This window comes from Argiope bruennichi, chromosome 4 (genome assembly GCF_947563725.1).
Source record: "Argiope bruennichi chromosome 4, qqArgBrue1.1, whole genome shotgun sequence".
NCBI classification, from domain to species: domain Eukaryota; kingdom Metazoa; phylum Arthropoda; class Arachnida; order Araneae; family Araneidae; genus Argiope; species Argiope bruennichi.
In genome coordinates this window covers 129168443-129183127 of record NC_079154.1, presented here as the reverse complement: position 1 = coordinate 129183127, position 14685 = coordinate 129168443, and the positions used below count along the sequence as shown (strand labels likewise).

General features: G+C 30.9%; 1 protein-coding gene and 2 non-coding genes across 3 annotated transcripts in view; all 3 read left to right on the top strand.

Annotated features, from left to right (window-relative positions):
• The window catches only part of LOC129966881 (obscurin-like), a 291121-nt gene that overhangs the window by 30088 nt on the left and 246348 nt on the right, over positions 1–14685 (top strand). Inside the window, exons 5-10 of the mRNA XM_056081489.1 lie at positions 3673–3741; positions 3845–3888; positions 6902–7039; positions 9524–9739; positions 12407–12620; positions 14075–14211. Of these exons, the coding sequence (XP_055937464.1) occupies positions 3673–3741; positions 3845–3888; positions 6902–7039; positions 9524–9739; positions 12407–12620; positions 14075–14211 (818 nt within the window). The remainder of the gene's footprint in view (positions 1–3672; positions 3742–3844; positions 3889–6901; positions 7040–9523; positions 9740–12406; positions 12621–14074; positions 14212–14685) is intronic.
• Positions 5469–5540, top strand: Trnap-ugg (transfer RNA proline (anticodon UGG)). The gene has a single exon. It is a non-coding gene; the product is annotated as a tRNA-Pro (tRNA).
• Trnap-agg (transfer RNA proline (anticodon AGG)) lies at positions 6217–6288 on the top strand. The gene has a single exon. It is a non-coding gene; the product is annotated as a tRNA-Pro (tRNA).

The following is a 14685-nucleotide window of genomic DNA, read 5'->3' as shown; positions in this document are numbered from 1 at the left end:
AATCAAGGAGATTAAAATGCAATGTTTACATAATTTTTTATATATATATTAAATATTTGTTGCAATTCCGTACTTATTGTGAAGAACTGAATACCAACAAGCAAATAATGGTTTCATTTGACGGGCAAGTGTCCCATTATTAAAAGTCCCTAGTTGAAATATTTAAAGTCGTCTGTTTATAAAACTTCCCTTGGCTTTCCTTAGCTGCTTTAACGGGCATATACGTGGAGCCAATAAAAAAACAAAGTGAATAAAAAATAAAATCTTCAATTTTTAATGCAAGTAAATATGTTAAAAAGTACATTAATATTCACTAAACAATAATATCCATTCTCTAACACATTAATATTCATATGATGCAGAAGCCACTAAACATTCCTAAACTTCCGGACGCATAACTATATAACATAACACTAACATAACTATAGTATTAACCATGGAGATTTTCGAGCCTCCTTATTGGTTGATTGATTTGATTTCATATGTCACATCATTTTTGTTTCTGTTTAACTTTATAGCTATAACAATTTATCTAATAACATTACAGCCATAACGATTTAAAATTCCCTGTGATTCGTTTAATGAAAATAAATCAGTGCTCATACAAAATTATATTTCAATTCATTCACTCTTTGCATTTAAATTTTTTAAAGCCTTCAGATAAAAAAGAAACTCGGTGAATGAAAAAACGAAACAAAAAAGTTAACAAGCAAACAAAACAAGGACATTCGGTGTGCTTAGAAAATATTTAATGTTGGCAAAAATTCAAAAATGCTTATTTTCCACTACTCAAAAAAATAATTTTTTTAAATTCCTTTTTTTTTGCGTTATTTTTGTGCATATTGTTTTTAAAGGAATGAAGTGTTCGTGTTAAATTGTGTGACAGTTCTTATATTCCCTGAAACAATTTATGATTTGAATATTATAACAACTAAAATATTATACACACGTTGATTTATAACGCATATTTATATTTAAAATGAATAATCTTTCAAAATTTCTAAACTAAATTGTTTCATTGTTTAAATGTAATTCACTGAACTTAAATGTTTCCCATTTTTTTTCTAAAACGTAAATACTGTTTACAGAAAAAAAATAAATAAAAAGCATTTAAAAGAAAAAAATTCATAAAATAAGTAGTAAAATTTTCGTAATTTTTTCCCTAATATCTATTTTAAGAACGCTTTTACATTAAATGTTTTTTTTTGTTTTTATTTTACTTTGGAAACAATCCTAAGAACCCATTAAATGTGTTCTGAGAATAATATGTCTCAAGATTTCTTGTTTACACTAGGACAAGAATTTAAATAAATATATATTCCTTGTTTATTACAGAATTAAAAAAGCGAATTCATATATTTTATTTAAAAATATTAAATTAATACGAAATTAAATAGATGGTAAATATTAACATTAAAATTATCATTTCATCTTCAGGAAACAATCGAATAAATTCTTTTAAATCATTTAAAATTGTCAATTTATAAATTTTTATCATAACTGAGAAAATTGCATTTTTAATTTTTAAAACTGCATTCGCTTTTCACCTAAAGCTGTCTTATCTTTTAAAATTCAGAAAAAAAAAGGCCAATATTTTGTGAGAATAAAAAACTGCAATAGAAATAGGAGTCGACTGGAAATGAAAATACTCAGAAATGTTTAAAATATAATGTCATCCCCTCGGCATAAGGTCAAAAGGGTGGGGGAATCAATGGCATTCCTTTTTTCCATGAAGGGAAAAGGGGATGTAACATTGATATTTCTAACAAAAGAAGCTTTTTTCCCCCTTATAATAGCTGAAAATTGTTCACTTGTGAGTCAGTTACTGCACGAAAGCAAATTGTACCTCACTCACTTAGGATTTATTTATTCCAAACAGATTTAAAATAAATAATTCGTAAGAAAATATTCTGAAATTGTAATGGAAATTTAATTGAATTAGAATACTTGGCTTTATTAAAATAAGCTGCGTATTTGATGCAGAAAAAAAACATTTGGATGATCGTCTTGGCACACCATAGTTCCCTCGATTAATAATAATATTCGAATCATATAGTATTGCTAATCATATTGCAGCTTATTTAGAACAAATAGTTTATATATATATATATATATATTCCCCCGATATTTTATAATTTTTATGTGTGTGTCTTAGTTTCCGTTTCTATTCATGGCTATTTTCATTACGTTTTGCTTACCTCTTTTCATTTACATTCAGTCTCTTTCTTCTTTTCTTTCTTTTTCAAAATAAAAGAAAAAATGTATGAAAAATAATCTACTAGGGGAAAGAAAAAAAAAACAACCCTCTAGCTTAGTACTGCAGTATAAATTTTGGAACCGCCATTGCAAATGCCGAATCATAATGATGCTAAATCACTATCACTAATGGCATTGCGTAGTTACGTCACGAATGACGTTGGAAGAGTGAACTAAGAAAAGGCTTTACGAATGTGAGAATTTCCAAGAGTGTAAGGATTTACGAATTTAAGGACTCTAGGATCTTCACGAATGTAAGGAATAGTTAATACGCGCTTCGGGCGTATTCTACTTCATCGATATTCCATGCGCTACTGCTTCACAATTTTATTGAAAATTTTTATCCTTATTGAAAAGTTTAATAAAAAGTCTCATTAAGCGTTCTTTTTTAAAATGCTTTTTTTTTAAAGTAAGTGTGATCGGAGAGGATTATTTAAGTTTCTGCAAATTAGGTGCAATTCAAGGATTTCAGAAAAATATTTCATAGTGTACAACTGTGTTTTGCCTATGTATTGTTCCTATCCCACTGTACCGAAATAAATTATATAGATATAAAACATACATATGAAATAATTGAAGTGCTTTGACTGTTACTGAATTTCTTGTATTTCTTTCAACTTTTTTTGGGACAGGGAAAATTTAAATTTTTTTCCCCTTTTAAGGAACTAAGGACAATTATTCTTGGCAAACTTCTTCTTTTTGTGAAATAATAATGAAATGAATTAATTAAGGGTAAGCAAAGGTGAGTTCAATTATAAATAATGTATTAAAAACTTTGATTAAGTCTTTTGTGATTTTTCTTTATTAATTTACTTACAAATTTTTTGAAGAGTCTCTTGAAAAGATTCTGCTCGCTGTTTCACAGTTCATGATTCAGAAGGTAATTTGATCAAGTAGAATAATTTATGATAAATAATCAAGGACGGTGTGATTCTGGTTTATACTAGGGTTGCTGATTACTAATGAACCGTTTGGGCATGATAACATAAAATTTATACTTATCATATTATTTCTTTCCTTATTTCAATTTTTTATACACTTTTCTTTATTTGAAGTTTGTGAAGAGGGAATTTGGCAATCGATTTTTCGCTATCAGCTTGCTTGCTGTGTCAAATTTTTGAAATTTTACATACTTGAATATTCCCGAGGACAGTATTTTAATATTTTTAGAATTTAATATACAGTTAATTGATTGATCCAACTAAATTTTGATTTCACGTGTTTGGTGCCGATTGACTGTGATTTTGAAAGGAAAAAAACAAAACAAAACAACATTGGTTTGAAGATTTTATGGTGTATAATTATTATGAATAATTAATTAAAAATTTAAAGAAGAATGTAATCAAAATAAAAAAAAATGTATTACTTTTTAATTCACACAAAAAAAAAAGTGTTTTTCTTTTTTTCTTTTTATAGATGGTCGGCAGTCTGGTTTGCTCATTCTTATAGATGATGGATCTCATACAGAAGAAGAAAGTCTTTCAGGTAAATATGAGACCTGTAAATGCCAAATTGGATTCATTGTCTATTCAAGGGTTTCATGACATCTTTTGTTACAAAAAAAAATAAATTACTTTTCTTCCTACAGGTCAATCGGATCGGAAATCTATGACAGTATCAGAGCAGATGCAAGTACGTAATTTTACACTTAATGCCAAGTCATTTACAAGGATGAATCAGTTACCTATAAAAACATTTTAGACAATTCAAATTTAAAATTTAAAAATGATTTTAAAGAAAACAGTTAGAAAAAAGTTCTTAAAAAATGACTTGCTTCGTTTAACGCAAGCAAAATATTATTCAATATATAATCTGAATAATTTCTAAATTAAAAAGCAATTAATATAATATTTGAAAAAGAATTTAGTTGGAAATATTGCTTGAATAACATTCTAAAATTTAAGCTAAACTTGATTTTATGTGAGCAAGTTTAAGTAACGATTCTAAAAAAATTAAACGCAACTTCTGATAATATTACGGTATAATTTTTTTTTTTTTTTTTTTTTTGCATCAGCTTAAAATTAAAAAAAAAAAAAAAAATCCCCCCAATTGCATCAATTTTTTATCCTATTTTTAATCAATAAATAAATATTTTAAGCGTATTTTGCTATAAAATTTATGAAGTGAAACTCAAATCCTTTTTCATTGTTATAACTAATATTTCATCCTGATTTTGCTGATGATCAGAATATAAAGAGGATTCGGCATGTTTTTCCATTTTGAGTGGGATTCATCAACATCTCTTTAAAATACATATTCTAAATTTTTATGAAATTTTATTTTACTTATAATTATGGTTTGATTTCAAAATTGAGTATATGGCTACATAAATATTTGCATGGCGAGTCTTTTTACATCTTTTCATAAAGGCAAAAAACATTGATATTAATTTTTTTATTCATATAAATATCAGAATAAAAGTTTTGTTCTGGAAATTTCAAATTATAAAACAAGGCATTATATAATATGTCTAATCAGAAATTGGATGGCGAAGAGTATGGGGAAGATGTTTATAGACAGAGACCGATTGTGAGGAGCTATGAAGAAAAAATATTTATGAACTTGAAAGGTCAGACGGAAGAAATTATCTGCTTGTACCGAGCATTGAGTATCCGAGCCTCAATTTTTCTTGCGTCACTGCTGAGCACTAACTCTATGAACATTTTCAATATATTTTTAAGGAAATCAATTGAAATTTGATTAATTATTATAATTAATTAATAATGACAAAGAGAGAATAAATAAATAACAAAAATACTGTTAATTCTTTTGGTAAGAAAATCATATGAAGAAGTCAATAACAATTAATTCTAAATATAACAATAGATGGCAGCACATGCTGAAAATTTCAGAGGTTTTCTTTTGAAGCGTGTGGGGAGGCAGAAAAATGTCGGATTGCTGACAGTAAGAGACTTAAAATTATTAAATTGGTAGAACCGTCATAAAATAAATGCAAAATGTTAGCAAATATTAGTTTTCTTTAAAATGAAATAAACTCCATTCACGTTACTCATTTTAATAGTTTAATGAATGAATTATTTTGATAAACTATTTATATTGAAAATAATATTGCTGCGACTTAAATATTTCTTAAAAAAAGAAATTTCAGGAAATAAAAGTAATTCCATTTGATTAATAAAATTCCACATCAAAATTCCTATACTAAATGCTTTTATTTTGTATATGTTTGATTATGGCAGATGGCTTATCGTGGCTCGGTGGTCTAGGGGTATGATTCTCGCTTTGGGTGCGAGAGGTCCCGGGTTCAAATCCCGGCCGAGCCCAGCGGTGTTTTTTCCCCACTTTTTTATTTTTATTGTTGGGGTGGGAGGGAGGGAATAATAACATTTGAATTTAATGAATGCTGATTTTATGTAAAAGAAGCGAAGATTTTTAGATATTTCGGTAAGAATATTCGAAGATAGTATGAACGCCTTATTATAGAGTTCAAATTGGAATAATCTTTATGACATCGAAATTAGAAATATATTGCTTTAGAAAGTGTGAACTGGGCTCAGAAAAAAATTAAAAGAGAATAATGGTGAATATACAGTCAAAAAAGTCAATTTTTTTATTATTATTATGATTTCCACGAAAAAACATTATAATTAATTCAAAAAAATTTTTAAATCTTTTTACTATTCGTTATGAATTTCATTTAATTGAAATAATTGCTGTTGGCGAATTGATAAATAAACTCTGAATTTATTAAGATTGAAAGGTATTTTCATTTATTTCGCTTTCACTTACACATTCTTGGGGCATCGGAGTCATTAGACAACTATGCGATCTTTGAAAAAAAATCTAAAAAGAGAGAAGATGATACCAGCTCACGAAAATTGGTATAAAGGATAATCATCATTAATGAAATGTAGAAAAGATTAAGAAAATTTCAGAACGAAATAGAACGAACAAGAACTTGATTATAGAGCAAGTTGCTTGAGAATCCCTCTCATCTGTGGCTCGGTGGTCTAGGGGTATGATTCTCGCTTAGGGTGCGAGAGGTCCCGGGTTCAAATCCCGGCCGAGCCCAAATCGTTGATTTTTTGCCGCATTTTTTTTTCTAACATTAAAACACTGAGGTGGAATTTTCGGACTATTACAAAACTTCATTTTATATTTCTTATGCGAGAAAATTAAAATGAAATGTTTTGGGGTTTGTTACCTTCATCACTTTTTATTTCCAATCTGATTACCATTGTGCAAGGATGCATCGTTTTCACATTCTTGGTGGATAATGATTGTTATAAAAGCCGTAACTTTCACATTAAATTTTAGTAATTATAAAAATCGACGACTATTTTTGAGCTTTAAAAGTAATCCTTGTATTCAAGCAAGTATAATAATGCATCGCAGATTTCCTTTTTTTTTGGGGGGGGGGTGAGATTTTATTTGAATTTAGTACTTCTCCCCCCCCCCTTACAGAAATTTTCTTTCATTCTAATTTCATGAAAAATCTGCATATTGCCAAAATTGACCGAAGTGGAAAGAAAAAATAAAAAATGCGAGAGATGGGTAAAAAAGAAGACATTGCATATTGTCAGTATATAACATATACTGCTTATGCATAATACGATTTTATTTTATTTGATATTTCTCTGCGAATTCTTTCGATAAAGACGGGTTTCTGTCATTTTGTGCGCAGGGCATCATCGAAGACCTGACTCATAGCAGCCAAGGTGACCGGACTGGCAGCTTGACCCTGGAGAAGGAAGACGACAATCAGTTCTGCTCGGACATCGAAGACCTCTGCGATGACGATCTAGAGGCTAACATTATTCAGGCGAGTTTTTTACTAAATATTTTTATATGTAAATAGTCGATTTTTGACTTGAAATTTACGATCAAGAAATTCGAGAGTATGTTTAAAAAGCATTAATACCTGGTAAAAAATTCAGATAAAATATCTGCATTATTTTTTAAAATTCAATTTGATTAGAAAAAGCAGAATAATGAAAAAATATCTATAAATAATTTTCAGTCTGTGTGTGTGTGTGAGAGAGAGGATTATATTTTAAAGCAGATAAATTTAAATTTGAAACAGAAAAAAAAAATCATGGTGACTGACAATGGTAAATAGTAGACAATAAATAGTTGTAATGTAAATGTGTTCAGGCTTACAAAACAGAAACAAAACATTAACTTCAATTTTCATTTTCACCCCCTCCCGCCTGTTTTTTTTAATCAATTAGTATAATGCCATATGAAATCATAGAATAACATTTTTAGGAATTCTTTTCTGCCCTCTAATTCGAAAAGATAGAAAAGTATTTGAAAGAGCATTCTTCAACGACCCCCCCCCCCCAGTAAAATTAAATTTATCAAATAAATAAATTTAAAAAAAAGCCTGCAGAGAACGATGTGAAATTTTTTTTACCTGATATTTCTTCCTGTGTAACACATAATTCAGTAGAATTGCAAAAAATTTACTAAAATTGAAAGGAAATAAATTTTTTTCCAAGTTTACATTTTAAAAAAAATGATTCCTCATGCAATTAAGTCATCTTGATATTCAACAACTTATTGCGTGGGCCTTTTGAATACCTATAATTTCACCATAAACACTTTTCTTCTGAAATTAAACGAATAATCAAACGTGAAGAACCGATGTTACATTTGCCCCTTCCCCTCGCCCTACGATTTCGGTATTCTTGAGCATGTACAGGGGCCTATTTAGGATGGCCAACCGAATAATTTAGGACAAAGGAATTACTGTTATGATTTTTTTTTCTATGTTACAGTACGATACGATTGTATTGCATAATCATGATTGTTCCCAAACCAAATTTTGTTTGCTGCCTTTTGATTAAACCCTATGTATAATTTCAGAAAAAAAAAAAAATTATGTTAATTGAAATTTAATCCCTTCTGTATCAAATTAAAGCTCAAATTTTACGGTAGGTGACAGAAAATTAGAAAAAGGCTCGGCACAATGAACAGAACAGAGTAGGTTTCTATAATAGTAGGAGTTATATGACTATCAAAATTTGAAGCTTAAAAATATTTTGCTAGGAAGCTGTTAAAAGACCAAGTTATGTAAAATATTCGATTGAAAATTTTATCGATCAATAATCCGCCAGACTGCTACTTGCCAAAGGCTACATTACATAATAAAAGCGAAAATCAAAACGTCTGAGGAAAATAACTTAATATTGTTAAAAGCGTATAAATAATAAATGCGATTAAACTATGAAATATATTTAAAGAATTGATGCAGAATTTTTCAAATTAATTTGAAAATTGATTAAAATTTAAAGAAGGTTAATGATAATGAAATCGATTCTCTGAAAATTTAATATTTTAATTTTAAGGTGAAGGGAAAAAAAAAAAATTCTTAATGATATTATCTGAGATAATGGCGGAAAAACATAATTTTTTTGACCTCCACTTAACTCTAAAGAGGCGTAGAAATTTTTGAATAACGCATTCAATTTTTCTTGATGATAAAGAACATGTGTGCCAAATGTCATTCGAATCTCTCAAAAGTTGTGGAATTGCATAAGATTCAAACAAATATACCTACGTACGTCTATGCATAGTTGCACGTATGGTAATAGTGTGATTAGTTTAAATGATTCCTTCACTCCACAGTTCATCGCATGATGAACAAAGATGTCTTTGGCTAATTTACATATAACGAAATGAAGAACTTTTGATGATGTTTCAGTCTACTATTCAAAATTATCTTTTCTGATACCTGTGAATCGTATTGGTATTCTTGCCTTTAAGATTTTTAAATTAGGTTTGGTTTTTGTGGATCAAACCACCTTCTCGAATGCTCTGGTCAAATTGTTCTCTATTGCCTTCCAACTATTGGTGGCATCACATCAAAAAGTGGTAGAATACTCTCTTGCAGGGAATCATTTCCCATATTAAAATATCCCAAGGGGGGAGGGCACCTCGTAATTGAGGATGAGAAGCTTCCGGCCTGGAGGTTGGTTCTCGGCCACTCTTGTGGATCTGGAGAAAAAGGTTTGTATCTGACTCCTCCCATTGATGACAGGACGGGTTTCTCAAAGGTTGGGTTGTACCTTGGCCGGTGATGGCCCTTAGGACTCAACCACAGTTTTCGCCGGTGTTGCTGTTACGGCGGTCCGGTCATTCAGATTCTTCCGTGTGCCTTCAGTCGGGTTGGAGTAGCCAGTTTAAGGTTCCTATTTTAAAATAGGAAATTTTAATCGGAATTATTGTCACAATGTCGTAAAATTAATATTTAAGTGATTGACATGACCATTGCCAGTTAAACAATGAACTAACTCTCTTACAGAACATCTTGGGCATGAGCTCCTCCAGGAAGCAGGGCAGCGAGGAGACCCTCATTCCTGAAATGCCCTCTCCCGATCTCCTGGGGGATGTCGCCTACTCAGAAGGGGCGTCCGATCCGTACGCTCCGACGGCACTCACCGAACACCACAAATGGAGATCCAACCCCAACAACATCTCCAAGGAGAAGAAAGACAAAGAAGAAGCCAAAGAAAAACAGGTCAGTTGATGTTCTAGCTAGTAACAGCCAATCGTTCGTAAATACAGAGTAGCTTAACTTTTACGGCAAGCCATTTTCATTCGTGAAGACCGCTGTGTCGAATTAATCAGAGGGCAAAATTTTGTGGGGTTCATTTCTTCTGTTTATTAACCGTTGTATAATAGTAAAAATTTGTCAGACATCTTGCCAGCCGATCAAAACCGTCTACTGTGAGTCGAACTGATTTTACGATGTGTGGAGATGTACCAGTTCAATAACGAAATGAGCAAAGTTTGTCGTCTGTCCTGTTTGAGCAAAAATATTGCACACATTTTTAATTATTACATTTATTTACCTGCTCCTTGCCGTTAAAGCACAAGGAATATTTTTATATATTTTTAAATATTACACTTACTTATACACTGGTTGCCACTGAAAGATTTAAAACGTTTATTTATCTGCAAGCTACTATTTTCTATTGTGGAAAGTTTTTAAAATAAAGTGATAATATTATGTATCTCCTGCTAATGATTTAATATTATCATTTTAAAATGTAGAAACATCCCAATAATTTACAAAACTGAATCGATGAATGCTTAAATATTAAAATGACGTAAACATAAGTTTACTGGGAGAACAATTTCTGAAATTATTGCTGGAGAATATAAAAGTTACAAATACATTGAAACAGTGGTAGCAGACTTTCAGAGGAAAATGTTGTTGTTTGAAAATTTCTGAGGAACTTTATGATAAAAGAGGTTACGATCGCTTTCATTGTCGAAGGTGAAGTGTTATAATTTAGTTCATAACCCGGCACTGTTTTGGATCCAGAATTTTTTTCACTCTCTTTCTTTCTTTCTTTTATAAATATTATCATTCACTTTCACTCCCATTTATAAATCGCCTTTGAATCCCGTCTTATATAACCTTGATATAACCTTTCAAAACTTGCCTGAAAATAGACTTTTCAAAGCTTCCAGCCACTCTAGAAAAGACAATTGCATTTCCTGGTTCCTGCAAAACATGCAAAACATGTCTCTTCACCGCACCGCAAACTGAGAAAATACTAGACAAATAAATGATGACAAAATTGTGAAAATTAGTGCCCAATGCATCCCGCCAATAAGACTGAAAAAACGAATTATAGTGTTTTGTGACAAATATGAAATTTTCGGAATCAAAAATTAACCGTAGCATTATTGATTAGGCGATGAGTGACAGTTTTATGTCGAAAAAAAAAGCGGAAGTCGAGTGGAGTATTTCTTTTTTCATTTGTGCATTTTATAGCAGATGTTTAAATACTCTAGAAAGAAAGAGTACATTTGTTTATAAAGGAATGCGAGAACTCACTGTTTCACTTGCAACATACTTTATTTAGACGAATTTTACACCAGCAAAGAAATGCGCTCATTTTGGTTACAGAAGTCCCTTTGTAACCAGAGGAAAAGTGAAGCTTTGTTTGGAAGGTTGATTGTTGATTCAGATCAATTTCATTTTATTTAATTAACATTGTCCGAAATTAAGAAAATGTGTATATTATTTCAAAGAAAATCGTATTTAGAAAGCTATGATTTTCTGTGTTTTTGTCCTGATTTGATGCAATATTTTTGGAAGAAAATTTAATTTCGATTATTTTGGTTGTTTGGTTTAATTTGTTGGATGTTTTAAAATTATGTAACGAATACTTTGGAATGGACTGCATTGTTTTAGAGCTTTAATCAGATGAAGGAACCCAATCTCGAGATCAAAATTCCTTCTACAAATCGCCACGGATGGGAATAGAAATTGTAAAATATTGATTAGAAATTTATTGATGGAGCCATCTCTTTTAAATCGTCATATGAAGAAAATCTTATTGATTTGTAATTTATATTTATTTTTAAAATTTAAAGTGCAGTTTGAAACGCGACTTTTAGTGTAATTATCAATATATTAAATTTGCATTGATAATACGGTTCTTTCATTATGTACAGACTCCAAAGAAAAAAGAAGATGCTTGCCTCATCTGTCGCCATTCAAATTTAACATCTCCCTTTCATGAAGCACAGGACGCACACTCTGTCTTTACTTTTCCGTCTATTCAAAGAGAAATTTCGTCTTAGCACCAGAACTCTTAATTTCATTTCAAATCTTGGACTCTTTGAGATGCTTGTTTGCGTATTCCACTGTGTTTATGGAATAGAATAATTCAAAAGTGCAAATAGTTAGATAAAAACTGAGTATTTTTAGAATTATAGATCTGTATTAAATTTTTGGCTAAACTCATTTGTCAATCGGCCAACGCAACATATAAATATAATAAAAAGAATCCCCAAAGAAATTGATAAATGAAATCTTATGCATAGTTTGATGCCTATAAGTGAAGATCTATGCAGAATAATCTGCAAAAAAAAAAAAAAAAAAACGGATGAAGATTAGACCAAAACGCATACTTGTTTAAAAAAAAAATTTATTATTTCCCTGAATGAGCAATATTATATTGTGTTCATAAGCGATGGAGAATTTCCCCTTCGTTTATTAACACAATATTGCTGCACATCACGATAAAGGTTCACAAAGGATTGATGGTGCGTATTGTATCAGAAAATTACAAAAAATAATTAAATATGTATATTCTACAAATGATTAAATACTTAAATATTTGAATAAGTTTATTGTTAGAATGCAGACATTCTTTTTCTTTCGTAGACACAGGGAATTTGGCCACCTGAACCGAGTGGGGTGACGTTCTACCTGCCACAAGACACGACAGTGACGACGTCCGTAGATCTGCCGTACACTCGGGACAGCAGCACCCCCGAGGAGGAGGCTCCGAAAAGCTGGCGTTGCGCCGACACTCCTTTCGATGTGGCTGATATCACGGAAGAAGCAGTGGACGTCAGCACCAGTTCCCAAGATGCAGGTTGGTGCAAAAAGTGGCTAGACGCATTCGATGCGTACTAAAGATTTTACTGACACTGCAAGTGATATAATTCGTTCACTCTTTGTCTGTAGTTAAGATAAATTCTTGGTAGGCATTGTAAGGGAGCATTGCTATGATTTCCATGCCAAGTTCACGAAATTTTGTTGTGAGAACTAAGTTGCAAGAAATTTGATTTAGTTTAGTTATATTAACGTCCCGTTTTTTAAAGCAACCCTAGGGCTATTTCGGGACGGATCTCTTAATCTTGAATCGCGGTCAGATGACGAGGATAACAACTGAGCTGGCACTTCCTCTCCAAACTTCCATCCCACACCAGTGGGAGGACTCTTTACCCCGACAGATTTAACGTATATCAGACCTCTACAAGAAAGTTGAACGTTGTTCAGAGGATTTGGGAATGGTAGTGGTGAGGTTCAAATTTTCATTTCCACTTAACTCCCTAAAATTGAAGATTATTCAAATTAGGTGAAATATCGTCTTATCATAATAATTTACTTTCGCACTGAAAGTTTTATTTTTGATAGCTACAATTGCTCACATGTCAGCTGTTGAAAGATATTTTGAAACTCTCACTGCCTTTTAACTCTTGCATGGATAACTCGTTGAATGGCCTAAAGAAATTGGAGCTAACTGATCTACTAGCAATTTTGAAAACAGATCCTAGTTTTTAAACAAATACCCAAGAAAATATTCTGAATGTTATTTCAATCAGAATACATAGGATTACAATATTCTTGTAAATCAAAATAAATAAGCAAAAGAAACTTTCTAGGGGCCTCAAGGCAGTTACTTACATTGCTTATTTGATAATTAGATCCCGCTTTTTAGGAATAAAAGCATCTGAATCATTGTATCGGAACATGAGAATTGGCACCATATCTTTCCTAATTAACAATAATATTCTGATCATATAATGTCGCTAAATAAGTTTTTAATGTATCAAGTTTAAAAAAAATTTAGAATAATTTTTATATTTAAAAAAATTCTGAATTTGATTGCTTTTGAAATTATTATCAACCGACATTTATTTTTATTCTTGACGTTTCCGTTCATGTTTATTTCTTTCAACATTTTGTTTGATTCTTTTTATTTTCATTCATTTTCTTTCTCTCTTTTTCCTTTACCTCTTTAAGTAAGGGGAAAAACTATGAACAAGCCTTCAATAAAAAAAAAAAAAAAAAAAAAAAAAAAAAAATGTCGCCGACTTAATTTTCTTAAGCCCCTCCCTACACCCTAAAGATTTGGCGGGGCCCTGATATAATCTATTAATATGCACATAATGCTACAGTATAGAAACGTGTATTCTATGCTTTCCGTTCATTTCGTCTCGAATTGCCTTTTTTTTTTTTTTTTTTTTTTTTTTTGTAATGTTACGGTTGATTACATGGTAGTAGTAGCAATTTGAGAGATTGAACATCTTGTTTCTCTGTCAGGATCACTCCGTCAGTCTCCGATAGATGGCAGCCCGAAAGAAACATCAGCCGGAGCTGAGTTGGTCCCAAATCAGACTTCCGATTCGCGTGTGGCCTCACTGGTAGAAACAAGCCTTACCTCGGTCTCGCAGATTTCGGTGAGTACGCATTACATTATTAATTTGTTGTTCTCCAACTCATTCTTCTTATTTATAAAATTTTTTCCAGGAATGTTTTTTTTTCTGTAAATGATGACATCTTATTTTGTCGTTATAGGGTAAATGAAATTATTTCTAGATGAATATTTAGTTCAGTTTAAAATTTAACTTTATTAATATTATATTAAAATATGAAAAACATGAAAATTAAAAAAATGTATTGTTTGCCTTCTCTACTTAAACATCTAACTATATAATCCAATATTTTTATGCAGGAAAATTGTGTATTAAAGCATTAAACGTGGTGATTAAACAAATGTTCAGCCAGGTTCTATTAATATTTTTTTAATTAGAAATGCACAAATTTAGCTGAAAGAAAATTTCGCAATGATGTTTCGCTTATAGTGCCGTAACAAGGCCTCCTATTAATTTTTTTGTTTACATTTTCCTTTCTCCTCATTCGTTGACCTCCGG